Source organism: Dermacentor albipictus, chromosome 2 (genome assembly GCF_038994185.2).
Source record: "Dermacentor albipictus isolate Rhodes 1998 colony chromosome 2, USDA_Dalb.pri_finalv2, whole genome shotgun sequence".
Lineage (NCBI taxonomy): Eukaryota > Metazoa > Arthropoda > Arachnida > Ixodida > Ixodidae > Dermacentor > Dermacentor albipictus.
This window is the reverse complement of record NC_091822.1, coordinates 195400085-195427215: the sequence shown is the minus strand read 5'-3', so window position 1 is coordinate 195427215 and position 27131 is coordinate 195400085. Positions and strand designations below refer to the sequence as shown.

Genomic DNA, 27131 nt, shown 5'->3' with positions numbered 1-27131 from the left:
CAGCAATGATTTGTAGAGAAAGAACATTTGCACACAAAGTGTGCTGCCGTCTGAAAGATAAGGGAAATATTCTTGCACAAATGCATAATCAGCTGCTTCATTCATCTAATGATTTTTGGCAGAATTCTCTATGTATGCTTTGTGCGGACATTTGCACAACCAATTCAAACAATGTCTCATACAGCATTCAAACACAGCCAACAATCAACAAAATGCTTCAAAAACTAGAAAAAATTACCCTCTTTAACTCAATACCATCATTATGTGTAACCACAAATTGCCTCAACAGTTCCTGCTTCGTGATCTTCAAAATAGTAACCTATCTGTATAGTATCCCATGCTTATGAAAGGGTAAATAAAGCATATGTAGTGCACAGGAATTGAAGCCAATATGCTGGACCTTGGTGGCCCAACAACCTAACTCCCGACAATATTAGTCACGTTAAAATGAGACCATGAGCACTTATACACTATCTTTGCATGCCCTTGCAGTTCTCTCCTCCAATATGTGCAACATTATGCACAATTCAACCGTAATTTTGATCATATGTGACCCTATCAACTCCCATTACTTGAATCAAACAAAAGGCTTATGCTGGTTTTATTGAGGACTTCAAATGGGCACTAACAAGCTCTGCTGCTCCACAGATGTATGTGTGCCAGACATGTTCTAAAAGTATATTATGCTAAAAATGTCTAGTTTGATAGTTCCAAGAACATCTGACTGTGATTTGCGCCCCAAAAATTATCAGATTTTTTAGGCCATCATAAGTTACTAAAATATGTAATTTTAACTCACGCCTCTGTACTAGATCGCAGTACTGACTACATGTGAAGTCATATGGGATTTCAACCCTTCCCAATCTTCAAGAGTAAACTTCATTTTACAGAGCCCTTGACATCTATGAGACAGCCAGCCCATGATCAAAATATGTATTTCGCTAGAATAGCAGCTTGGGCCAGTTGGTTTTCCATCCTGGTGTTAACAGCGCAAAACGTAAAAAGGACACAAGACGAGAAGATGACAGCACAAACACTGTAGTGCTTGTGGTGTTTGTGGCACTTGTGGTGTTGTTTTCTTGTCTCGTGTCCATTCGACATTTTGCGCTGTTAACACCAGGGTACTAATCAAAAGATACAGCTTGTCACTGAATAGAACAAGCTTTTCCTTGCAGTTACCCTTAGCAGCCAAATTACGCTCAGAAAGGTGAGAAATCATGTCAACAAATGCAAAGATTTAGGTGATGTGAATATAAAAAACTAAATTCACATATGCAGTGTTTGCAATATTACGCATGTAAATTATGTCTAGAGAATCAAGCTAAGCATTACGTGCTCTCCAAATTTCCTACCACACCAATACATTAGTTGCCCTGAAAAACTGCTGACTTTATACTACTGCAAAAATATTTCTTTTTAGCATTCAATCCCACATAACTAACATGTAAACCCAAGAATGGAATTTACTGATCAGGCACAGAAAATGTGGCCTGTTTTCTCTTTTGCTTGGAAAGCTTCTAGACATACATTAACAAACTGAAAATTTTTACCAAAAGGCAATGACAAATAACAATGTGTAGCAGTTTATTTTATCTTGTTGTTCACTGTGGAATTTGAGCCCCATAGTTTTATTCAGCCATTCAGTGCAACGGTAGCCCGTAGTGCTTGAATCTGAGGGCTAAAAGAGACAGATAATCAATAAAACGCATTATCAGCTGTAATATGACCGATGACAGGCTGAGTGCACACTTGTCTCACCATTACGGTCAACATACTACAGTAAGAACGGTCACAAGTTTTTCACAGAAATGCAGACCATGCAAGATCAGCAAAGCAGAAGAGAATCACAGCCATAACACTGTGGCTATTAAAAACAAACAATAAAACATGTCGCAAATGCCAATGAGGATTGCAGGCACACTATTGAGAATAGCATGAACTAGAAAGCTACGTAATGAATGACACGAGTGAAGGTGGCTAAAAGAACCGAAAAACATGCATACTTTTTAAAAGATGAACATGCAAAGGAATATGAGTCAAAAAGCTGCAGTGGTTCAAGCAAAATGTGCAGCTGCACAAGCATGCAATTTCATACATCGCTGGTGAGTTTGATAATGACAAAAAAGGAAACAATGCTTGGTGGCACACTAACAAACACACATATTTTTCTCAGCTAATGATCAAACTGGGCTATGTGGAACTGCTGCAGACGTTCAAGGGCATAAAAGCTAGAAGCATGGCGTGCTTTCAGCTACATCAGCAATCGGAATGCACCGGCAGAGTTTTCAGTCTGACAGCAAAACACAAGCAGCAAGGAACGATATTCACAATATACTTGGTAACGTTGTGGTGGAGGTAAAGATTTTTGATTTTAGCTATACCTCAACACATAGAAAACAAAACTAAGGTATTGTGTGTTAAGATTCTGTAGGTACTTGGCACTAACCTAATACTTCCAGATGGTAAAACTCAAGTTTTATCATGACACAATGACAATAAGATATATCAAAAATTGCACTCAATACAGGAACAAACTAAAAACGTGACGTAAATGGGTGACATTATTACATAATGTGCATTTTGGATATCGAGCTTTTGAGAATCTCCAACAGCAAGTGCAGAATGTAAATGTAAAGACCATGATATGGATTCAGAAGCGTGTGCAATCTATCAGTTTACACTTCATGATAACACAATAAAGTGATGCCATTCAGCCATCATCTTCAAATTATGTACATGTACATCCTTCCTGCAAATTTAACATCAATGTGTACAAATTCTTAGAGGTGACAACATTTATTCTATGCCATGGTACTCACAAATTAAGAGCTGCTCACATGCTGGTGACACAGCACTAACATTGTTCATATGATTTGCAGAAAGATGAATTTCTCCTACTTTATTTTAAAGCATGCAAGGAATTTCTAGAATCATAGCACAGCAAAACATATGGCGAATGATGGCTGTTTTCCAAGCGGTTATTCTGTTTAGTAACTTATATGAGTGCATGGTGGCCAACTACCTCATGCACTACCATTGCTTGCCAGATAGCAAAGGACGTCAGTGTTTGCTAACCAACTTAGAAGCTGATTCCATAACTAAGATTCTCTCTGCAATGCCAGATTGAAAATTTAAGTTAATATATCAATGTTAAAGGTTAAAATAGCAACTGTTGATCCAGCCATGGTACAGCTAAAAAATTTATAATTGCCCTCTCAAATAATTTGCAATAGTATGCAGCTCAGTAAGCAGTCAAATGTCACCCACACAGAAGAGCAGACAGAACACAACGGTTGTGGTCAGACTGTAAAGGCATGCTTGCTCTCTAAGCCAAATTTTTGGCACAATGTGTTAACAGAACAGGTTCTCATTTCTTCACATGACCATTTTCCAACAAGCGCAGTCAACTATAATGTGAGCTTTGAAGTGCATACTATAATTGCCAAAGCCATGTTTTCACTGTCTGTGCACCATGACGAGATGTCAGCAAGCATCAAATGTGGCATCAGCGTTCAACACAAGCGAAGCACAACAAAAGGGAAAACATGAACTCTGAATGTGCAAGCAATAAATTGCAAAAAAGTGGCCCTTGACACTTCAACACTGTAATGCACCAGCTCAACCTGTTTCTGGGGTCTGACTGCAGTCGTTGCAGTTTACCTTTGCATACACACACATAGATAAAAAATAAACTTTACAAAAGAGAAAAAGTGTTATATTTGCATGTGTGTAATGCAACATTCTTATACTTTAGACTGCAGTACGAATGTGCACGTTGTGCTACATTTGTAAAAATGCACACTTTTATACACAATAATTTTTCTTTTCTGATGTGAGAGGCTATACTGTTATACATTTGAGCATTGGAAAAAAGGGCAAGCATGAATATTCTATGAGATTTATTAAGCAGACTTCCCTGCACACAGACGATGCAATCTGATGCAATATCAACAGGCGGTGCAGCAGAAGAGCAATACTCAAGAGACTCCAACTTCTTCACTATGCAACACCACTCACACACAGCAAAAAGGAGGCGAGGAAGTGCAGAAAACTGATAGAAATTAAATGCTCAAAGGCAGCCTCTACCCTTATCTTATTTTCCCAAGCATGTGGCCGTGGTTGCCTTATGTTACAGTAAATAATGCCGGAACCTTAAATTAATTTACTGTCTATTTATTAAACCTCGAAAATTCCACCTTACATTACATCCATGGTCAGTGGTTGCCGCACACTCATGCAAATACAGCCCTTTAAGTAATGACATGGGAGAATGGCAGCATAGCATGTGGTACAGCTTTTTATATGTAACAACAATGCCACTGCGAAAATAAACAAGCACAAAAGGTACACAGCAGCTACACAGGGAAGGAAAGGAAACCGGGTGTTATGCCAAGCTGCATGTGAAACATGTCGCAGGTTCCCATCGTAGACACAAGCCCACTGGACAGTGAGTGATATTGTACATGTCTCCCATCAGTAATGGGAGACCACATTTGACCAAGTCATGAAGGCCATCTGAAGCGGCCAGCAGTTGCTGCACTCGGCGTAAATCATTTGGAGACATGGACTTCTCTCTTGTCTGCCGCTGCGACTTGTGCCCAGAGGTAGGGGAGGAGGGCAACTTCTTGGCGGCTTGCACCTCTGAAGTCCTGCAGTGAGCAAGGAGCATGTGTGAGACAATGCAAGGGGCTATTTTCTGCTCTTGCCTTGGACTACAGTTGACTCATCATAACAAAAATTGTGAATACCTTTCAATATTTTACTTGGCTTGCCATGTTTTCAATGCATTTCGAAGCCATGTACTCCAAAAAGTAGTTAATTAGTATTTGGGGATCTTCAAAGTGGAAGAAAGCCACAAACAGATTGTCTGAAGACATTCATAAAACACGATTAATCAAGAAAAAGTGGCAGTTTCGCTCGAAGGGCAATGCGTTGACAGTGAAAACAAGGTTTACCATTAGACACTTTCGTGTGGGGCCTCTACTCAGGGATTCAGCCACAGGCATGTTTGCTCTGCAGTCCAAGAATTTCTTATGGAGTCCAATCAAATGCCCTGTTAAATTGGTATCTTTTCTTTCAGCATCATCTTAATGCTTTTAAAGTAATCATTATTGATTCTTCAAACTATTATTTCTTTCATTTTATCATTTAATTTAACTTCTCAAGAGGAATTGCTCTATAGAAATCCTGAATGTTTATTTGTGCTTATGACATGGAATAATCCATCTATTTCCTAGCCAATCCCTCATAGTGAATATGAGCCACGAGTTGAATGGGCAACAACAACGACAACTCTAACCACTACCCTTTTCTTGGTCAATCTCCCCTAGTAGGTATTAGCCATGAATTGAATGTGCAACAGTAAAGACTCCTGGAAGGTGTACGAGTTGGGATTGGGCATGTCAAAAGGGGTAGCTGGTCCATGGCATCATCCGACTGATCCACGCCATGGACGTTGTTGAAGGGAGGAACATGTTCTCATCAAGAATGAGGAGTGCTGGGTTTATTTACAATATCTACATGAAAAGTGGAGAATGTCACATTTCATCAGTCTAGCCTGACTGAAATGAAGCATACATAGGTGCTGAAAAAGTATGCTTAAACCCCCTCTGCCCTTCCTAGATCCCAAGGCCAGGGAAAACTGCCGCCTCCCTTCATCCAGTCGGAGTGTCCAAAGTCATCAAAGGATCCGCGTTGAGGGCAAGGGTGCACACAATTACTCTGGCACCTTTGTTCACTGAACACACAGAAAGGAAAGGAGCTTCGTGGACAGGGATTGCCATGCTTGACTCAAGCTGGCACGTCTTGGTTTCTGGGATGACCCCGCAGTTAGCTCGAGCATCTGTCAAATGACCGTGGCAGTCCCCATGAAAGGTGGTCAAATTATCTCACAGGGTTCGAACTCATGTCAACCTCAAACCGGATTTGATGACCTTACTCAACCTCATCCTACAAGGTTGGGGAGCTTTCAGGAGACCTGTCCTCAACTTTCAGCAACCACCAGTAACTTCACATTAAGCTCATTGCAACTTCAGGTTAAGAGTGGGATTTCAATCTCAACCTAATTGTATTTTCTATAGATAAACCTATGTAAACATGTTCTGATGGCTCTGATACAGGAGGCTGAAGGCCATAATACAGCAAGTTAAATGTAATGCTTAATGAAAAAGTTTGCTCAGTGGGAGATTTCTGCTACAAAACATGCTATGTCAAGGTGTCTTGTGGTTTATATAAAATATACCTAAATTTCCAAAGATGGAAAAATTTACTTCAAAAGAAAGTATACTGAACGCTGCACACTCTTTTGTTCAGGAGGAGCAGATGTTCATCTAAACAGCTACGGAAAGCATTATCGAAAAAAATTACAGCAGAGACTCTCTAGTGTGACTTCTCAGATAGTGCATAAGCATTCTTTCTAGTCGCTCATCTTACACACATACATCTCCGACAAATCCGAACGCATCTCACTACGCACGCACACACACACACACACACACACAAACACACATATCTCAGTAGTCATATGTAGCCATAAGACACTGTCATAAATACCCCCACAGGACCACATGTATATGCATCGTATCAAGCATTACAGACAAGCGGACGGATGGAAGGGCAGATTCCTAAGAGAAGTAACCCTACAGTGCTCATACAATAAAGTTTAGTCTCACCAAGCATTTCACCTCACTCAGCTCAACCTCAAACTGACACATGAGACGCAGAATGATGAGGTCAAGTTTATTACTTCACTCACAGTACTTCTAGCAATCAACAACCTCACCTGAACCTCCCATCCTCAGTTTGTCAGAACCTTGCGAGACTGCTCACTTTTGGTCTCCCATGTGGAACTTCGTCCCTCTCGGGGCAATAAGACTACTGGTTAGTTATTATTTGGGATCTCTACTGTGCTTTAGCATGCTATACGGTCAGCTATGCATGCACCACTTAGCTGTGAAGCATAGCACGGCTGTGCACTCAGCTTAACTTTGATGGCTCATTCAGCTTTACTGACATAATTCAGAGGTCTGACAACTAGGCTTTCACTATCAGAAGGCAGCCATTGTCACACGAGCAGCTGTAGACATGCTTGAATATCACTTTTCCATGTAGCATTCTTGCACCTGAATTCAATGACGATAGTGATGCTGCTTTCTTAAAATGCAGCGTTGGGCATGAGGAGAAGGGGAGAGCACTAGTGCAGTACAGTCAAACAATATAAGGCCTCTACATGCTAAGGGGAAGAATTGGTAATTGTAATGTAAACAAGTTTTTGCAATCATATATATATGTTGATCGTTTCAATAAAGTTTTAGTTGACAGCTAGCACTCGTCCTGTCTTCCTCTAGCCTTTGTCTATGTCCCTTCGCACTACAAACTAAGAATATGTAATGTAAACTTCTGGTGGCTTTTTTAATAAGTCCCTTTAAGGCAACATAGACCTAACACACAATAGCTGCAGCTATGTGATTAGATTATGATGGTCCACTACCAGAGCGTCTTCACAGTGGTCCCTTTCGTTTCTTCTTTGTGCTTCCCTTGTTCACTACCACATGCCGGCTTTTTTCACACATGCACGAACCAAACATCCTATAAGTGACAAAATTCATAAAATAAATCATTAGCTGGCCATTCTGCTTTATTCTATCTTGGTCTCAATAGGCATGAGCCTGTTCAAAAGTGCACAATCAGCTGCAGATTGTTCCACAAAGAATAGATTACCCTAGCCCTGTGAATAAATTTGCTCTTAAAGGCTTAAACTGAGTCTCATTTTGCATGAGTACAAGCCATGTAACATTAACGACAGCTTGCTCAGTGTGACAGAGAGCCTTGTTACAAGATGAGGACAAGGATGATTGACCACAAACAAACCTGCTGATAGCAAAATTAATCATTCTAGCTTTGAGCCAATTACAGCTTTAAAAAGTACTGACACAACACTTTAGACTTGTCTTTCTTTTTTTTTTTCAATATTATGGACACTCCAGGTGAATTTTCCTCACTGGTGTCGAAATTGCCGTGAGATTCCATGTAATGTCCAAGCTGTATAAGACTGCACCCTGCGCATTGTATGCTGTGGGCGTGAAAGAAAATGTGCAAAGGTGAGCAGAGAAGGATGGCAGTTTTATGCGCACCGTCCTCCAGCAGGCTAATGTGAGAGGCTAACAGCAAAGAAACACAGTCTACCATTACTATACGTATCACTGCACTGTCAGTTTTACTGCCTTTGCTTGTTTCACAAAGCCTACCACCATTTGTCTTTGCCTGTTGAACTTGTCATGCCCCCAACTTATCGCTCTTATTGGACTGATCATCAACACAAAGTCAGATGCACTTCCTCAGCACAAACACTTTTTTATTTCTTCATACCACACACATCTAACGATTGTAACCACCTTCCCGTCGACATTGTATCTATTTGTGATCACACTCCTTTTTGTTGTTCTTTATCTATGCACCTTCACTGTAACAATATTGCATGATCATTTGATGTGTGCCTACTCTCCTCCTCCCCCCTCCTTTTGTTTTTTATATATATGTTGCAATGTGTGCAGTTTGCTCGATTTTGTTTTGTATTATGATTTGCTGATTTGCTGCTAATACTGTATAACATATTCGGAGCGTGCGTCTCCAAGTCCCCTCATTTAGTCTGGCCATGGCTATGCACGTCTGTCTGTGCAGCCGACCACACATGCAGCCCATGTGCCATATATTGGAGGTAATCTGTGGTGGATGCTCCTAATCTGCAGGGTTGCTCACATTTTCTCAATGTTGATCGTAAGTACACACTTTCTGTGGGATACGTACGCACTTTATTTAGTAGGAAGCTAGAAACAGCAGAGACTCAAATATTTTATTGATATAACAGCTTCTCTTTTAGTGACATTGCTGCTGCTAATTTCACCACTTTCAGGAGCATGTCCGAATAAGCTTACTAAAAGCATAACCACCTGATCTTGGAAGTCATGGAGGCAGTACAGGTACTATGTGCAACCACATCATTCAACACCTTTAAAACTTTTTTCATGAACAGAATCTATTTTTCATAAAATTTTATGAAATATCCATAATATTGTAAAATGAGCCCAAATTTGTACACTTCACGAAACATTCGAGAGAGTTGGCTGTATGCATATAGTAATGGCCAAGAGCATGCATGGCTGAGGCAGCATGCTCAAATCTCACTGCAGAGGCGTGAAGACATTGGCTCACCGTGTCTCAGGAGTGTGCCAGGTGGCTGGCCTGCAACACGGCCAATGAGGAGGGCGTTGGCTGCATGACTGCAGCCAATGCCGCTGTCTGTGGCTGTGGCTGGACAGCAGACAGCATGTCATGGGGGGGACCCGCCGAGGGCCCACCGTGCTTCTCTCTGCGCTCAGCGGCAGCACGGCTCAGCAAGTACTGGGCCGCAAACTGGTGCTTTGGGTCCATGCGCATGTGCTCCATGTGATGTAACAGTCCTACATCAAAACCCAAGAGTACAGGCTCTTAAGCTGAACAAGACAAAAGAATCACAGAAAGATAAATATTTGAAGTGATCAACAGCGGTCCAACAAATGATGTTGTTAAGATCAACCTTTGAACAAGGGGACTTCTTTTTGTCAGCACCCTGACGAAGACAAGCTTTGAAGTCGAAAAGTTGGCCTCAGCAACATCCCTTGTTCAACCACTGTTGATAGGCTCTTAAACTGGTGCACATGTATGGTCAAACTTCATTACGACGAAAATACCTCCATTATATGCAATATTTCTTGCGAATACACACATTGATATTGTGCGTGCTGTAACGTGATCAAGAGCCCTGCAGAGTGTGCAAACATTGGGCAAGCCGAGATGACTGGTGGCTACCTGTGCACTGTCTTTCCACCACACCTAGTGTTGGAGGTTGCATAACCTCAAGTTTCTGAGATGCACTGAAGCAAGAGGGAGCACAAAGCATTCATTTCTCTCTTCCTGCACTCTTCATCATGCCAGCATTGTGACAGCGAGCGCTCACAGTCATCGAGTGAGATCTGTTCATGTCTGCCTCTGTGAACAAAACACCGGCCTTCCAATAAAACCATGAACCTTACTTTATGTAGTTGTCCAATACATTGCTATCGCAGCTCCACCTTTCAGGCAAAACTGTGACTTTTTCTTAGCAAATGGCATAGAAAAATGTGCTACGATATATTTGGGACTGTAATCAATCACTTGAGCTATGTTGAACCACACCATGCCTGCAATAATGGTTCCGTGCATCGTGGGTGAAAATGACTTCAGGAGGCTATGTTAATGGCAATGAGACTGCCTGCTAGGTATCAGTATGACAGTAATACAATGACAGTATGCACAAATGAAGCTAGAGCTATTCTCGGTCTTCAAGCTACCAGTCAGGGGTAGTACACTCCTCCCAGAAGTGGTTATTGGTCACAAAAGCTCCGAATTCAGAGCATGCCTTTTGCATATGCAATAAGCTGTACTTATATTAAGCTCTGCCATAAGTATCCAGCAGCATTTGTGTTCAACATATACAATTGCAAATCAAATGCTGCAAAAAGCGCAGTAAAATAGGATACAAAAAATAATGAAGTGCAACATTATAACACTCTCAAGGCCCACGGTGAAAATAAAGTATAATCAAATAGCTGCATAACAAAAACTGGTTCAACCGAATTTTCAGTACAAAGCAGTTTTTTTCATTCCTTGTCAATGTCCCATGCCACTTAATGCATCAAAATTACCGCCCCCACAAAGTATGTGACAGGCGCATTATTACTACAATTATGTTTTCATGGAGCACGCCTCAACAACACCATTCCTAAAAGATATGAAAATGATATTCAAAAGCTACTCATGCGAGTCCTGGTGCTAAGAAAATGTTGATTACCACATATAACACCAACATCCATTGTCTTTAAACACCCCCATAAATAGCATTGGCCATGCAACCGCTTACTATCAGGCTTAGCGTTGTCACCAGTCATGACAAGATGACGATAGACGTTTTCATAGAGTTAGCAACAACAACACTGTATCATTTTCATTACAAAAGTTCATCTAAATAGGTTATTTTACATGCTAAGCTAGTGGAAATAGCCATATCACACAATTGGGTGTTTCTCCAAGTTGAGTGATTCTAGCGGGATTCACCATTGCCAAACGGTTGCTTTACCGACAACCCTGTCGTTGTCATAGCCAACTACCATATCGTTGTTCACAAAGAAACAAGTGATGACAAAATTAATGGGTGTGTTCACAATAATTTTGCTCCATTGGAAGGAGAAGATGCTGCCACAGTGCAGGTGCGCATTCTGGCAGCACCTCGTGTAATGGATAACTTTGATAAAATTCGAAGTTTCGTCGGAGCTCATACCAACAGCAATGTGCTGGCTCACCTGACAGAATGTGAAAAACTGCATTACATTGCTGCTTTTAAAGTAAGCGCAAGTAAGCCTGAATTACAATCTTTTAGAATTAAATCTTTTCTATGCCACTAAACGACATGTTTCACGGTTATTTATCATTTTTACAACAAATTTTCACAACAAAATTTTTAAAGTGCCCTACCAATTTTGTACTGTCAAATGCTACCGTAACAAGTAAAAAGCAGAGCAGATTCACAACATGTGCCATGAAACTTGTGTTACAAAAAAAAAATGAACACACAAATAAGGAATATAATGTAGCATACATCAGAGCAATTAATGGATGAGGCATGCACTGGAAAGCATACACAAAGATAAGACAGAAATAATACTTGCAGTGACGCTATTCAGGTCATGCTTGAATAATATTTCAGTTTGCGTGCATGATTTTGAATGAGTTTATGGAAAACGTGCATATGTGGGTTAAATTGGTTCACTGCTGGTGGCATATAAGGCAACACAAAACTGCCGAAACATCAATATACAGTCAGAATGCTCTATCAGCTGGAACAAATCAGCAAACATAAGCAGCATATTGGTAAAGCCACATGCTACCACTGCAAGCACAAAACTTCACAGCAATACTACATACGGGGCATTAAGCAAGTTTAGCATGTTTCACATCCGAGCAAAATGAATTTGCTTGAGTTTCTATTTCTTTCAATATAATGAGCACTTCTGTTTCATGTATATGTCAGCCTAAATGAGCACCTTACACAACATATTTGTAACTCTGCTGCAAACACAATGAGATAATTTTTCTGTGTACATCGGACTCTACCATGGACTGTGTGAAATAGAGGAGGGAGCCAATCCCCAGATCTGTTGCACGCTCCATAGGAGTACTTCCTCACACACCTTGGATGATGTACAGCACTGTGCAAGGCTGGCAGAAGGGTAAGCTAGGCTCACAAGCATGTCAGGCCCTGGCTTTGTTAGGCCACACCATTTACTGCATAGTCATCCAGATCAATCCCACAGATTTGTTCCGAGGCATCTAAAAAAATATGTTCGAAGTTTTCAGAAGATATTTTAGAAGATATTTCAGAAGACAGGCAATTTCCCATCATGCAAATCTTTCAGGGATGTCAATGAGAATAGGAGATTTTAGCGTCTGAACAGTAATTTATTGTCCAGAAGAGCAGTCCTTCATTTTGTATCATTCAATATGTGGAAGACCAAAGCTTGGTGCTAAAACAATATGATAAATGAAGTACATACAAGGGTCAGGGTATAGGCCATGAATATATGGTCATAAGCGTCAATGAGTGAAAGAAATGGTTCCAACCCTCGGTGCCACATGCCCACTATGAGCCTAGCTATGGGGGTAAACAACATCACAGTAGCTAAGGTCATAATTTATACATCCAGGCACGGGGTTTATTGTCCCAAAGCAACATTCTGGCCATGAGAGATGCTGTACAAGACTTGACGTTTATTTCTACCACTGGGATTGACTGAACGAGACAGGCCTTTTTAATTCTGCCCCTGTTGAAGTACGGCCGCCACGGCAGGGAATCAAACCTATGGCCTCTTGCTCAGCAGCAGAGCGCCGTCGTCACAAAAGAGTCACCAGAGCAAGTGAAACTAGCTACTGTGCCTTAAATTGCACTGAAAGAGGAAATTAAATATCGCTAAAAGAGCAACAAACAGAAAAGTGGCATTTCTACAAGAGCAAAAATATATCGTTATCATTGGCTACAACTGCCCAGGCACCCAGACAGCTAGCATGCCAAGCACTCAATAAAACTATTACGGTCTCTGAGGCTTGTGAACAGGCCGCACTATTTGGCAAGCACTGTGTGTTTGTGTTACACACATGCTGTATTGCTTATTGAGAGGCATGTCACAGGGATCACTTGGCATCAGAGGCTGAGGAGTGGGTACTTGAGGACCTTGTCACCTCTCACCGTACACACTTTAAACAGCTGATAGAAGTGCTACCAGTCTTCCTGATCTCGAGAGCACATCCTCTACACCTTTGATACCATCTTTTAGTGCAAAGCGGAAGTGTTTCCATGTCCATCTAATAAATCTCAAAGTATATGTGTGGCTGAGAGGTCAATCAATGCTCATCCGAAACCGATGAAACACGACATGACTGACAATCAAGAGGATGACATCAAGAAATGGTAAACATAAAGGAGTGCAGATAGGACATTTTCAACTTGCAGTTGGAAGTGGTTATTACAGCCTTCTTTAGAGACGCCTTTACCAGATGTAATGAAGCTGCACAGCCTCGTTCAGTTTCTTTGTGTTGATTTCAAGTATGCAATAAGTTTTATAATAGGCCAAGTAGATTTAAGTATTTACAATGCCACCACTGGTAAGTAGCCTCCAGAGATACAATCAGTCTGCCTGCAGCTACCCGAATACCAATCTAAAAATCTAAATTTTTCTTTGATTTATGTATTGGTCTCTAAGACCAATGTCCCCTCTTCTAAAGGTTCGTAACTTTTAAACCCAGTAAAAAATACTGGTAGGTGTTGAAACATACTATATATAATCTACCATTACTGCTCGTTTATATGAAGCAGTTTCAGCACGCAGGACGTGGATGCGTCATAACATCATGATAATCACTCTATTCCTATAATCACCGCAGTTTCCACAAAGAAGTGCTGCCAGAAGAAACACACACAGCACTCCTATTTCTTTCTCTCTTTTTTTGATCAGCACCGCACGCCATACTTAGCCTTATTGCTGCAGGACATCACCAAATAATGCTCTGTGTCACGACGACATGGTATTGATGATGACACCAGGTCTGGCGTTTCAAGACCAACTTTAGTATTATAAATATTCCATAAGCATTTCTCAACCATGATATTTGCTAAGTGTCATCCTTTTACATGGGTGTTGGGCTGCTGAACATGAGGTCATGGGATCAAATCCCGGCCACGGCGGCCGCATTTCGATGGGGGCGAAATGCAAAAAACACCCGTGTACCTAGATTTACGTGCACGTTAAAGAACCCCAGGTGGTCGAAATTTCCAGAGCCCTCCACTACAGCGTGCTTCGTAATCTGAAAGTGGTTTTGGCATGTAAAACTCCATAATTTAGTTCAATTTTTTGGTCATTTTACATGGGAGAAGCTCGAGGCAGAGTTTCTACAGTTTCGAAAATTTGAGTCAGTAATGATTAAAAAAAAGTAGCTGAATGGATGTTGACCAATGAGCTTTGGTCCTACCTGTCTCATGGGTGAAGACGCTGTGGCAGACAGTGCAGGGCCACATTCGCAGCGGGGAGCCCAGGGAGGCTGCCTCTGGGTGGGTGCTCACATGCTTGCGCAGTGAGCCTTCATTCACATACGCCTTGCCACACACAGGGCATGCATGGGTTAGCTGTGGCTGGCCTATACGCCGCTGGTGCTGCTGCTGCTGTTGTTGCTGCTGTTGCTGTTGCTGCTGTTGTTGCTGCTTGCCTTCACACACAAAGAGAAAAAAAATATACTTTGAGGCAACACAGTGGAATCTGAATAAAGGGAAATCACTTAAACGGAACACCAACCTCATGGTTGGTTGGTTTTGTATTCATGCAATTCTCTCTGCAATGTCTCTCAGTAAATTGAACTCCTGATAAACAGAACCAATTTCCCTGGTCCCTTGAGGTTTCGTTTAAGGAGAGTACACTGCACTGTTACATTCCCTTACAAATCACTAGGCAATGGTTTCCGATTGTAAGATGACCAAAGGCTCCATGGAAAAGGCTAACTAAATGTATGACACAGGGTTATGCAAAAGACATTTGCTTAAGTGATTATTTTCCTGACAAAGTCCATTAAAATGATATTTATAGAATCTCTAGTAATTTATTTATTTATTTATTTATTTACAGGATACTGACGACCTAAGTCTTAAGCCTTGGGCAGGTTTGGACAGTGCGATATACAGATGAACAAAAAAAAAGAAAATGAACAGCAAAAATCATTACAAGAATTCAATACATTGCAATAGACATATTTCCTGATCCGCACGAGCTGTACAGAGCATTCCAATGAAACAGCTTTACAAAATTTCAGTACATATTAGAATACGGATATTCGCTGAACCGCATGAGCTGTACAGAGCATATTGATAATGCGATATTCATAACAAGGAGTTGCATTCATACTGGTATGCTGAAAGACATTGTGCATGCTCGGTTGGTTGGGCAGAAAAAATCTACAAATAATAATGACAAGCAAGCGAAAAAAAGCACTTGGGTATAATGTGAATCGAAAAGAAAAAAAAGAAAAATTATATTTATACTACATATAATATCACGTCTAAATGCTATTCAGCATGTTGCAGAACGACTGAGTGGTCGGGCATTCCACTGTACTGGCGGAGAGCGCATTCCATTCACCTATCGTCCGAGGAAAAAATGTGTTTTTAAATATGTCTGTTCTGCAAGGAAATTCCTTTATTATTATTATTTTTTTGATGATTAGATAGTGTTGCATGCCTGGTAACTAAAGTAATATATACATACCGTTATCTATCCCCAGCATATCATGATAAAGTAAATGCATGTATTTCAGTCGGTCCCTATATCGCCTTAATTTTAATGTTTCTAGGTTGGTTTTGTTAACAAGAACAGTTAAAGATACATGCCAGCTATAACAGTTAAATATGAATCTAACAGATTTTCTTTGAAAGTTTTCCGATTGTGTAATGTTCTTCAGGGTGTACTGGCCCCATACTACTGAGACGTGCTCAAGAATTGGTCTAATATATGTTTTGTACGCTAAAAGACAGATTTCTTGTGTGGACTGTCGTAGCGAACTTCTCAAGTAACTAAGTTGGTGCATTGCCTTTTTTGTAATATGAGATATGTGTTTGTTCCATCTCAGGTCGGATGAAATTACGAGGCCTAAATATTTGTAGCTATTAACCATAGATAGGTTATTACCACTGAAACTGTAAGAAAATTTTAAGGGGTGGCATTTTCCTGTTACTGACATAGCAACCGTTTTCTTTGCATTAATATTTATTTTCCATGTGGCGCACCACGCATCTACCTTGGCTAGTGAAGAATTCAAACAGACCTGATCATTTACACTGTTAACTTCTTTAAATAGTACACAGTCATCTGCAAATAATTGTATTTTCACATTTACTTCTTTTATTAAGTCATGGACAAAGATTAGAAAGAAAAGAGGCCCAAGGACGGTCCCCTGTGGAATGCCCGGCCGAACTGGTGCTGATCCAGAATGCGTGCCATCAATAAACACACTTCGCCGCCTTAATGACAGATATGCAGAAATCCATGAAATCAAAGAATCATTTTTAAGTATTGTTTGTAGTTTTAACAGCAGTTTAGTGTGAGACACACAGTCAAATGATTTTTCAAAATCTATGAATATTATATCAGTTTGGCCCTGTCTGTCTAGAAGTGCTGCAAGTTCGTGGATAGTTTCGAGTAGCTGTGTTGTCGTAGACAGTCCCTTCCGAAACCCACGCTGCCTCGAATCAATTATATTGTTGTCATTCAGGATGAGCAAAATATGCTTAAATATAATACGATCAACAGTTCTTGTACATATGGGTAACAATGAAATCAGCCTATACGAAGTGATAAGCAACACTGTTTTCTGATTTGGGTATTGGGGTAACCTTTGCGTACTTCCAGTTATCCGGAACTTCTGCACACAATAAAGACTTCTTAAATAGGATGCACAGATACTTCGAGTACCACTTGGCATATCTCATGAGAAAAGCCGTAGGTATGCCGTCCATTCCAGGCAATTTCTTTGTATTCAAATTTAACAAGAGAGATAAAATGCCTTCTTCGGTCACTGAGATATCTGCAATTGGCGTGCAATCAACTGGAAGGTAATAGCTTGGTTCGTGACCGTCGTCATCCATAAATACTGAACAGAAAAACTGATTGAAAGATTTTGCTATCAAACTTTTATTAGTTACTGTTTCCCCGTCGATACAGAAACTGGACAAGGGCTGCTTTTTCGAAGAAAAATGACGCCAGAACTTTGCCGGGGAAGACAGCAGAAAATTCTTCAAAGACACACTTTGACAGTATTCCTTCGCTTATATAATGCTTGCCTTTAGTTGCAGATGTATATTGGAAAGCTTACTGGTATTGCCCTCTGTGGTCTACTGACAGTGCTGTTTTCTTATTCATTTAGCCTTCCATTCCAGCCACACTATCTCCCTGATGGCCCTGACACATTTTAAGACTAGGTTCCTAAAGAAGCACCACAACTCGTTCATGCAGCATGTGCCTGATTCAGAAAGAAGTATGAAATCAGACAGCGACCTATCCATGGCGTCCAATATGTCAATGTCCTTAGCACGGCAAAAGTTTGGAACGTGGCATCTTTTTTTCTTGGTTTCAGTGGGACGGCCAAGTTGAACTGGTAAAGATATCATTTTGTGATCAGATATTCCGTCAAAAATATGTACTTCAGGATGATGACTGAGCACTGCGATTAACTCGAGATGTGTTCAGTTGTCACAATCTATTCAACGATCATGCACATTGCTGTTCCTGCGTTAGTTCAACCTTCTGTGTTTAGATTGATCCAGGGACCAGGAAAGGAATTCTGTTCGTAGTCAGCTGGTCTGTATGCACGAGAAACGAGTTGTGGCCGGACAAAACGCCAGTTGTGTTTAACTTGTCCTTTTGATTCATTATTTCCTCGAGTGACGGCCGACGAGTTTTACGTGCCAAAACCATGAGGCATGCCGTAGTGGGGGACTCCGGAAATTCAAACTCCCTGAGGTTCTTTAACGTGAACCTAAATATAGGTTGCTTTCACATTTCGCCCCAATCAAAAATGTGGCAGCCGTGCCTGGGATTGGGATTCAATCTCGTGACCTTGTGCATCACAGCCCAACATCATAGCTGCTAAGCATCCATGGCATGTAGACTTTAAAAAAGAGAAATGCTCAGACTCCATACACTTTGTTCATGTCTGTTGCACACCTTGTTGCTTCCGTCGATGAAAAGACTCTTCACGAACAGCAAACGCTCCGGAGGTATCAAGTACAACGCCATTTTGAAAAGGTTGCATGACGACGATTTTGTTTCCTTCTGTGATTGGCTGGCAGAGTAACACAACCCAGCATGGACCGTGTGCCTTGGTTGTCAACTGCTGTATTTTTTAAGTTGTATGTTACCACAGAAATCTTTATTTTACACTTTTGCTTTTTTAATTGTTTTTGGCAGTGCTCTTCCTGCGCTTCTTTCCTGCGTGAGTGCATTTGATGTGGTTCCTTGTTTGCCTAGTAAAGGAGAGGTGTATCTCACAGGCGTGAGATACACGCCTGTGCACCATTCTGCGTACCTGTGAGATACACCTCATTTCATTTCTCTTTTGCAGGTTTACGCATCTTTATGACGTACAGTGGGTGTTATTAACATTTGTACAAGTAAAGGTACGACCCCTCATTTGCATAGAAAAGTTACCTTGGGTTGGGCCCCTCCCCATAAAAAAATCCTGGGTACGTGCCTGCTATGAGGTAAACAAAAGGTTCAGCAGCACTAGAAAGAAGCTCAGAAAAATCAGCCCTCCATGCCGATTATCGATTGCCGAATGTCTATTAAACACAACCAAGCAGTGCAAACACTTCTAGAATAAACAATAAGAGATGCCATATCAGAGCTCTTGCAAGCTGTTATGCACAATGCCTTTAGGTCATACCGGGTGTCCCAGCTAACTTGAACCAAGGGTTTAAAAATGAAATATTGGGGTCAGGAGAGTGAAACTACCTGCATATTGGTGACAGGCATTTGGCGCACCACAGGAAATTTTTTGTATCGCAATTACTTAACTAGTAATTAAGATAATTTTTTTAAAATTTTTAATATTGACTTTAGACACTAAGTGTGATTCGCAAAGTTGGAGAGCACTTTCAGAAACCCCCATTCCATTATTCGCCATAAAGAAAACCTTACGTGTACCTCTTTTTTCGAGCTCGAAAGAAAGCCCGCGAAATACAAAAAAAACCACGTGACGAGCGCATTTGCGCGCCGCGATCGTGCTGCTCTCAACCGTGCTTTCAGTGAACTTTCAGTGCTTTCAGTCTTTATCGCGACTGCAAAGCGCAGCGCACTCGCTGCAATTTACACCGTCACGCGCGAACTGGCTGACACGGCCGAAGAAACCACCACCAAGATATTGGCCTGCCTCTGAAACGGGGCCGCCGAATGAATACCGGAGCTGATTTCGTTCACTGAAAGCACGGTTGAGAGCAGCACGATCGCGGCGCGCGAATGCGCTCGTCACGTGGTTTTTTTTGTATTTCGCGGGCTTTCTTTCGAGCTCGAAAAAAGAGGTACACGTAAGGTTTTCTTTATGGCGAATAATGGAATGGGGGTTTCTGAAAGTGCTCTCCAACTTTGCGAATCACACTTAGTGTCTAAAGTCAATATTAAAAATTTTAAAAAAATTATCTTAATTACTAGTTAAGTAATTGCAATACAAAAAATTTCCTGTGGTGCGCCAAATGCCTGTCACCAATATGCAGGTAGTTTCACTCTCCTGACCCCAATATTTCATTTTTAAACCCTTGGTTCAAGTTAGCTGGGACACCCGGTATATATATCACCCCCACGAAATTGCAGAGGTCTACTGAAAGAAAAGTCCTAAAACACAGCAACACCTAACCCAGTTATGATGGCACGATACTTGCACTCTTCGGAAAATTATCCCAGGCAACCAATGGCAAAGCTATACAAAGCATTTCAGTTGCATAGTCTATGATGCAGCTTACACTAGTGTTATTAGAAGAGATTAAGTCCACGAGCCCAACATCAAAGATGGCAGGAGTCAGTGGCAAGACTCGTGTATATGGAAGGAACACATCACGAGGAGCACAGGAACTGCACACAGTGTCTTAAACAAAAGAGCAATGGTTCCTGAAGAGATTTCTGGCATGCATTCTTTTTTACTGTACATTTATATGGACGGACCTAAGTGATACCTACTTAAGTATTTGTAATTTCTTGCCCATTCTGCGCAGGAAACATGCTTATCAACTAAAGGAAGTGTGCAATTCATCAATCTGGCACAAACCATTAAAATAGCAAACGCTTATTTTAAATTATGGGGCTTGTCGTTATCCTTATGATTTTCTGCTTGCTATCTTGATGGATTCATAACGAACAAGTGTGTTGTGCAGCCAAACACTGAGCAGTCAAACAGCTGTATCAGCTTGTGAAAATACAAAGGAACATTTCCACTGAATGGTAATCACCACCCTTCAGCATGCCAGCAACGCGCTCCTTTCCTAGTGTTACATGTTTTGCATCCATTGCTCTAAGTTGTTGCATGTAAAACAGGCCACAGAAACTTGCCACACATGCCTAAGGAAGCCCTTCATAAAGCTATCACTGTAAGGCAACTGTTAAAAGAAACATGTCCAGATATAAAGTAGGAGACACATGGTATAGATCCCAAATGCTGGAAAATGGTTCCAACATATTTCAACATGGTCCAACAGAGTCGCCTCAATTCCTCGGAGAGTCCAATAGACACCAACAGAGTAGCCATATATTCAATACACTATGCATCATATGTTGTCCAATATATTTGTTGCCTAACTGGTTAAAATGTTAAACTTCTTTGGATGAGCTCCATGCTGAAATTGTAACAATTCTTTGCAATGTAGCCATTCATAAACTCAGCAGATCATGTATTAAAATAGAGTTGCATGTTATAGGGATTGTGAATAATTTTTAAGAATCCCTCCTTTTGTGGTGCAATGAAAACCTTTTGAAAGATTTCTTTCAATTGCACTGAGCAACTTAAATCGAAATGCTGTGCAACTACTCCAAGGCTGCATCTCACTGGTTATACTCCGTTTCATAAATAGCAGGCTCTCACTCTCGTAGACTTTTCTCACTGCTCACATTCGTGGCCAAAAAATAGTGCATCACATGTGAAATACATAAGTACACGTCATGCAACTCGATGTAAAATTAAGCCTTATACATTTATGTCACAGAATATTATGTATTTATTGCATCAAAGAGCATCAGAGATCTGAACTTATCTCCCAACAAAACAGTGGAGTGGCAGGTTTCTGCGACCTGCAGCCACAATGCATCACTTGCATTTGTGACCAAAACATAGTACGTCACATACTAGAAGCACGAAGGTGCACAAATAATGCATCATTTGTCATAAACTTGTGTCCACAACTTGTTGTTGTAATACATGAAGCTACTATTCTATGGAAGGTGCTGCAAATTAAAAAACAACGCAATACAAAATGCACGGAGTGGGACTTCTACGACTTCACTGCTTGCATAGTTTCTGCACTGTTGCCTGCTAGGTATTAAATGGAGCACGGCGATGTCGAGATCAAATTTAAGTTTCCCATGCCTCCCATGCTAAAAAATTTCTCGTGCTTTAGGGTACATTGCAAGGTTGCACATAGCAACAGTGTGAAGTTCAGCTGAAATGCAAATTAAAGGTATATGGTAACCTATCGGCATTGTTGTGACACTAATGGCATGACAGGGAACAACACATTGCAGACTTCAATGTGAAATACGCTACCATTGCATGTAGGGGACCACTAAAATTAGTTTTGGATGCTCAAAATATACTACAAGAGCAACTACATACTTCTGCAAGAAGTACATTTAATTGGAAATGCTACATAAATGTGTGTAATAGCCCTCCCTGCAGCCAGTGTAGTTAGAGTAAACAAAATATGCAAGCCATGTGCCTCAAGACAATGCTGACCTTGGTCTTCTGAAGGCTGAGTGCCGCCTGAAGTGTCTCCACCAGTCCATGTTGTACCTGGACCAAAAGAAGACCAAAACAAAAGCTCATTTCTCATAAGAAACACTGCAACACAAACCACAGGAAGATGTCAGTGAATCACTGGATCTGTTACTCAGAAGTAAAGAGACTGATCATAGGAAAGCAGTGCACTACTTGCCACCTCCTGCCAATGTCGCAAATATGAAGCAAAATTTTCTATGCTAGGATGATGCAGCTGCTGCTCCACATTAAATGCATGCAAAAGAAGACTTGGTAGCAGCTAAGTGAAGAAAATTCCATGGGTTTTCCAGGACTTCCAAGGCCCCAACAAAGTGTTTTCAAGGACTAATGCAATATTAAGTTTGTTTGAAATCTTGAAAACACTCCATTAACAGTGCACACATTTTTTGTTGCAAGTATAAAAATAGAAAGGAAAAAAGAAAGGGTACACAACAAAGAAATTCAGTGGTGATATAGCAGTAAATGAGAGAGAAGTGCATCAGGCGTAGTGTCACACCTTGCTGAGATTCTGGATTCATTATTTAAATAGCATTCACCGAATTGTGAAGTGTTGTTCTGGAGCCTCACTCAACATCTGTTCTGCCTCTTCGAGGAGCAATGTCTGATGGTCTGATGGTGACTGATGGTGGTCCACAGCAGACCATATATATATATATATATATATATATATATATATATATATATATATATATATATATATATATGCACACCTCCTACCAGGTGACCAGCTTCCCACGTACACTTCACACATACAGTTTGTTATGCTTTGGCACTCCTAAGGCTAATGCATTAAAAGACTTTGAGAACAAGCTGCCTAAACCACCACAAATATAGTGATGCCAAACAGACTGGATTGCCTTGAGTTTTGACTTCTGTCCTTCTGTCAACCTTGTGTCCAGATGTCCAAAGAAAATCTACTAAGCTTAGCCAAAAATAAAATCTATATATTCTTATGCACTTAGCGAAAATTGAGGGTTTCAAGGCATTTAAAACGGCATTTTTGTATTCAAGAGTTTCAAGGAATGCTGCACAAACCCGGCATAATGTCACAAAGTGTGGAGCCGTGCCTGGTGCTGGGTGACAGCCCACATCAGCTGCCTTCTCCCACATTTTCTACTTAAATGCATGAACAGTAAATTAAGTGCATGTCTGTAGCACACCAGGCAATTAATGCTTAGTCATACTCACAACATTTATTGATTGGCACAATATAACAACCTTCTCAAACTGCTGTAATAGTGGTGCGAATTAAGAGAGCTGTACTGCAGGGCAACCGAACATACCATTTTGGCACACAAAGCACTGTTTTAGAAACACACTATAAGATCTGCTCTTCTCTAAAAGCAACAGCCACTCCGAAAAAGTTCACAATTTTTTAAAAAGTGACCGTCAGGTAAAATGATAAAAATCGTACACCACAAGGAGTGCATAACACATGAGCATTAAGTTTGTTAAGTGTTTTAGCAGCAACACAAAATACTTTCTTGCTCTAATGTAAGCAGTGTAAGAAAAACAGTCTCATATATTTCTTGTGGCAGAACACCGAACCTCAATATAACGTACTCGGATATAGCGAAGTATTCTCTATATCGAACATACAAAGCTTACTCACTGGCACTCGTGTAAAATACCTTATTTACTTGTGTGAAGCCCACACTTTCTTCCCTGAATTTTTTAACACCTGTGGCCCTCACACGGCTTATGGCCTCTTATGGCTACTCACGAAAGCCTAGAACTGCGGTCAGACTGCTATGCAAAAGAATTTAACCCCTGGTGGCCGACTATGAAAAATTTAGTCGCCGTTACAGTCGCTGACCTTCTTTTTATTTTTGTTTCCCGACACTGTGGGGGCGCTCTACTCTCTTGCGCCCCCGTGATGTTGTTTTCCCCGCATGGCTCTCGCCTCTCGAGAAATCCGGCTGCCTCGCGTAACTGTGCGCCGCCAACGGTCCAATAGTACGCGATGGCGCGAGTGTTCAGCTACTAACGCCAGCCAACAGCGGGATCAGGTTCAGGCAGGATCACTCGGGCGCAAAAGGCCTCTTCCTCTTTGGTCTGGGGGTCGGTGCTGCGCGCTCGCAGACACGGTTCGTGGGTCTTCAAGGTTCGGTACGGGAAACCAAGGTGGATGAACACGATCGTTCGAACGCGCCACCGCTCGTGTGATTGTACAAGCGAACGATCTGGCGTTGGTGTCCGGCATGAAGCGAACATATTCGCACGATATCCTGTCGAGGTGAGTAGAACTTCCTCGATTCGTCAGTGTCCATCGGCATGTTCAATGTGTTGTAATTCGGCTAGCTAGCTGGCATTGCGGTATAAATGGGGCAATAACCGTATTTTTGACTGTTTGCTCTACGGTGTTGTCGTTTCTTCGTCCTAAGAGCGCATCTGAAGCCCCACTGTAGCCTCCTCAGTACACTCAGCGCCTGTCAAACGGCGCTCAAGCGGTCGTCGCTTTTCCCTCTCTCTATTGGTCGTTTCCACCGAGAGATGGAACCACCAACGTAGACTAGCTCATGCCGCGCGCGCCCGCATTTCCGTTGCCTCCACTGGGAACGCAGTGCAGTAGTCTTCGTCCGCATTGCTTTTGTCGTTCATAACGCGATAGCAGTAAGGAGCCCGAGTCGTAGAAAACCCGGTGTCGGCGTCTGGCATCGAATGTCGTTTCGGCAAAAAGATTTTCGAACCACACATACCCAGGCCGTTCATGTGACGCAAGGAATTCAGTGAACTAATTGAGTTTCTCAAGCTAAAATACGTGGGAAAATCGTAAACTGCGACTTACACACAACCTACAGACATGTTCTCGGATTGTAATTTTAATATACGAGAAAACATAATTCTGTTACGTGAAAACTCAAACAAACCCCTTTTCCAGCGTTTCTACAATTCATAGGCCGGAGACAGCGTCCGCCATTTGCGCACGCCGGCGCCTAAATATCTCGGAGTTCACGGAGCGGCGCGCCTGCTTGTTTGAAACACTTCCAATATGGCGCTCGCCTCCACTGCATCACGGCCAATGCAGGAGGCCGCGTTTCGATCATAAAGCCCGCCTTCGTGCATAGCGTTCGCCGCGAGCGTTTCCCAGTAAACATTACGGTTACATACGCTACAGTTGCCGGGAAGCGTGAGAGGCAGTCAGGGATCTTTGAATGCTATCGCGTTCCAGTCTTGAAGGGCCCCTCACCAGGCCACATAGCAAATTTTGGTTATACGCTGGAAGTTGTTGCGTGTTGTTAGGATTGGGGTCGGGCATGAAATAAGTGGTAGCTGGCACATGCCGTCGTCCGACTCATTCACGCTGAGGACGTTGTTGAAGAGAGGGACTTGTTCTCATCGAGAACGTGGAATATAGGATTCATTTACAATATCTACATGAAAGGTGAAGAATGTTACATTTCATAAGTCTAGCATGACTGAAAGAGAATGCACACCGAACAGCCGACAACAGCTGGTAAAAAACACTCTGCCCTGCCCAATCCCTAAGTGAGGGAAAACTGCCGTTCAACCTTCGACTAATGGGAGCGTCCAAAGTCAGCGTAGTCAACCCGCCTTTGAGGGGGAGGGTTCACACACTCACTTCCGCACTCTGGTTTCACTGAACACACCGAGGTGTGAGGGTTCTCGCAGACAGGGGTCTTGACCCAAGCAGGCGCCTCTTGATCCCAGAGCTGAGCCCGCAGTCAGTAGCCGCCACGTCTGTCCATTGACTGTGACGACTTCTGGGGCCCGTGAGAAAGCACCGCAAAACATCCTTTTCCAAGAGTTCTCTTGCCCCAATCAAACCGTGAAGGCGACAGCGAATCGACTAACAATACTCAGTCCGCCGAACCTGGCTAGACATGCCGGCGCCGTTGGGCTGTTCAGGAGGCGCATTGCTGTCTTTACAAAGCGAGTCGTCGCAGCGGGCTGGGAAGAGTTCGGAGGTCGCTTCTCCGAAGATCGCCAGCCCCTGCAGGCCGATCATAACAGTGTCCTCTAGGGAGCGTTCTGTCACAAAATTTTTCAAATTGGCTCATTAATAGCCGACAAAAATATTTCAGTGCCGCGAACCCATGATTTCAACAGGCGAGCTCCACTGCCAAGCGACAAACTCGCTCCACTCACCCCGTCTAGCCTCCGCAATGGAAATTCCTTCCTTGCGTTCTCTCATACCGTACCTCGAGGATCGCGTTACACATACGTCACGGGCTCCGCCTTTATTTTTATTTTTTCGCTTTCTTTTTTTCGGCGTAGCCCAGTTCCGTTGACGGCGTTGCGCGCGAGCTGTTGTGATTGTCTCGCTTCGCGCAGCGCACGGTTTTGCGCGCTGTGCACAAGGACACATGACTAGCGGTATAATTCAGTGCTACACGAATATTGAGGCAGAACAAGCGGATCGCAGAGCATGATCACGCGTTGGAACATGGTAGAAAATGGCGTAGTTTCGGTACCTGCGCACTTGACTGTACGACAGCGGGAGCAAGCAGACGAAACGGAAGTACATCTCTCTTGCTTCGGAGCGAAGTAAAAAAAAATGGCAGAAACTGTGCACAGCAATATGGTGGCTAGAGGGGGAGGTGTCAGCATCGGAGCGCCGGAGAGGCAGCATTTCTTCAGGACGATGCGGCGGCGCTGCTGTCGGCTCCGAGATGCCTCCCGTACGCTGGCTAAGGCCCGCTGCGGTTATTTGGTTGCACTGTGAAGTGCTTTCTCGCTCCGCGGCTTCTTGGGTCGCTATACGCGCATCGGAAAATCATTTTAAAGGCTAGGCGACTTTATCACTGCTGCTGGCTTAACGTACTATGTACTAAATTTTGGTCATTTTATCGCCGCGCTTTAGCTTCGCGCTCAGTGCAACACTTGTGAAACTCATAATTGCACCAAACAGAAAGCTTCCGCAGGAGGCGGTTGTTTGCAGTTTGCCAATGCCGCTTTAACATTTTAAGGGACTATTATGGGGTGCCGTATGCAGTTATGTCTGGCGTGACTTTATTAGTGCCTTG

The 27131-nt window shown here is 42.1% G+C and overlaps 1 protein-coding gene across 2 annotated transcripts in view; it reads right to left on the bottom strand.

Annotated features, from left to right (window-relative positions):
* Positions 1-1567: 1567 nt before the first annotated feature.
* LOC135898548 (zinc finger protein rotund-like) overlaps positions 1568-27131 on the bottom strand; it is a 145887-nt gene continuing 120323 nt past the window's right edge. For both annotated transcript variants that reach the window (XM_070534597.1, XM_065427560.1), the window contains 4 exons: positions 22102-22158; positions 14596-14829; positions 9211-9458; positions 1568-4649 (listed from right to left, as the gene is read on the bottom strand). In XM_070534597.1, the coding sequence (XP_070390698.1) occupies positions 9217-9458; positions 14596-14829; positions 22102-22158 (533 nt within the window). In that variant the 3' untranslated portion in view covers positions 1568-4649; positions 9211-9216. The remainder of the gene's footprint in view (positions 4650-9210; positions 9459-14595; positions 14830-22101; positions 22159-27131) is intronic.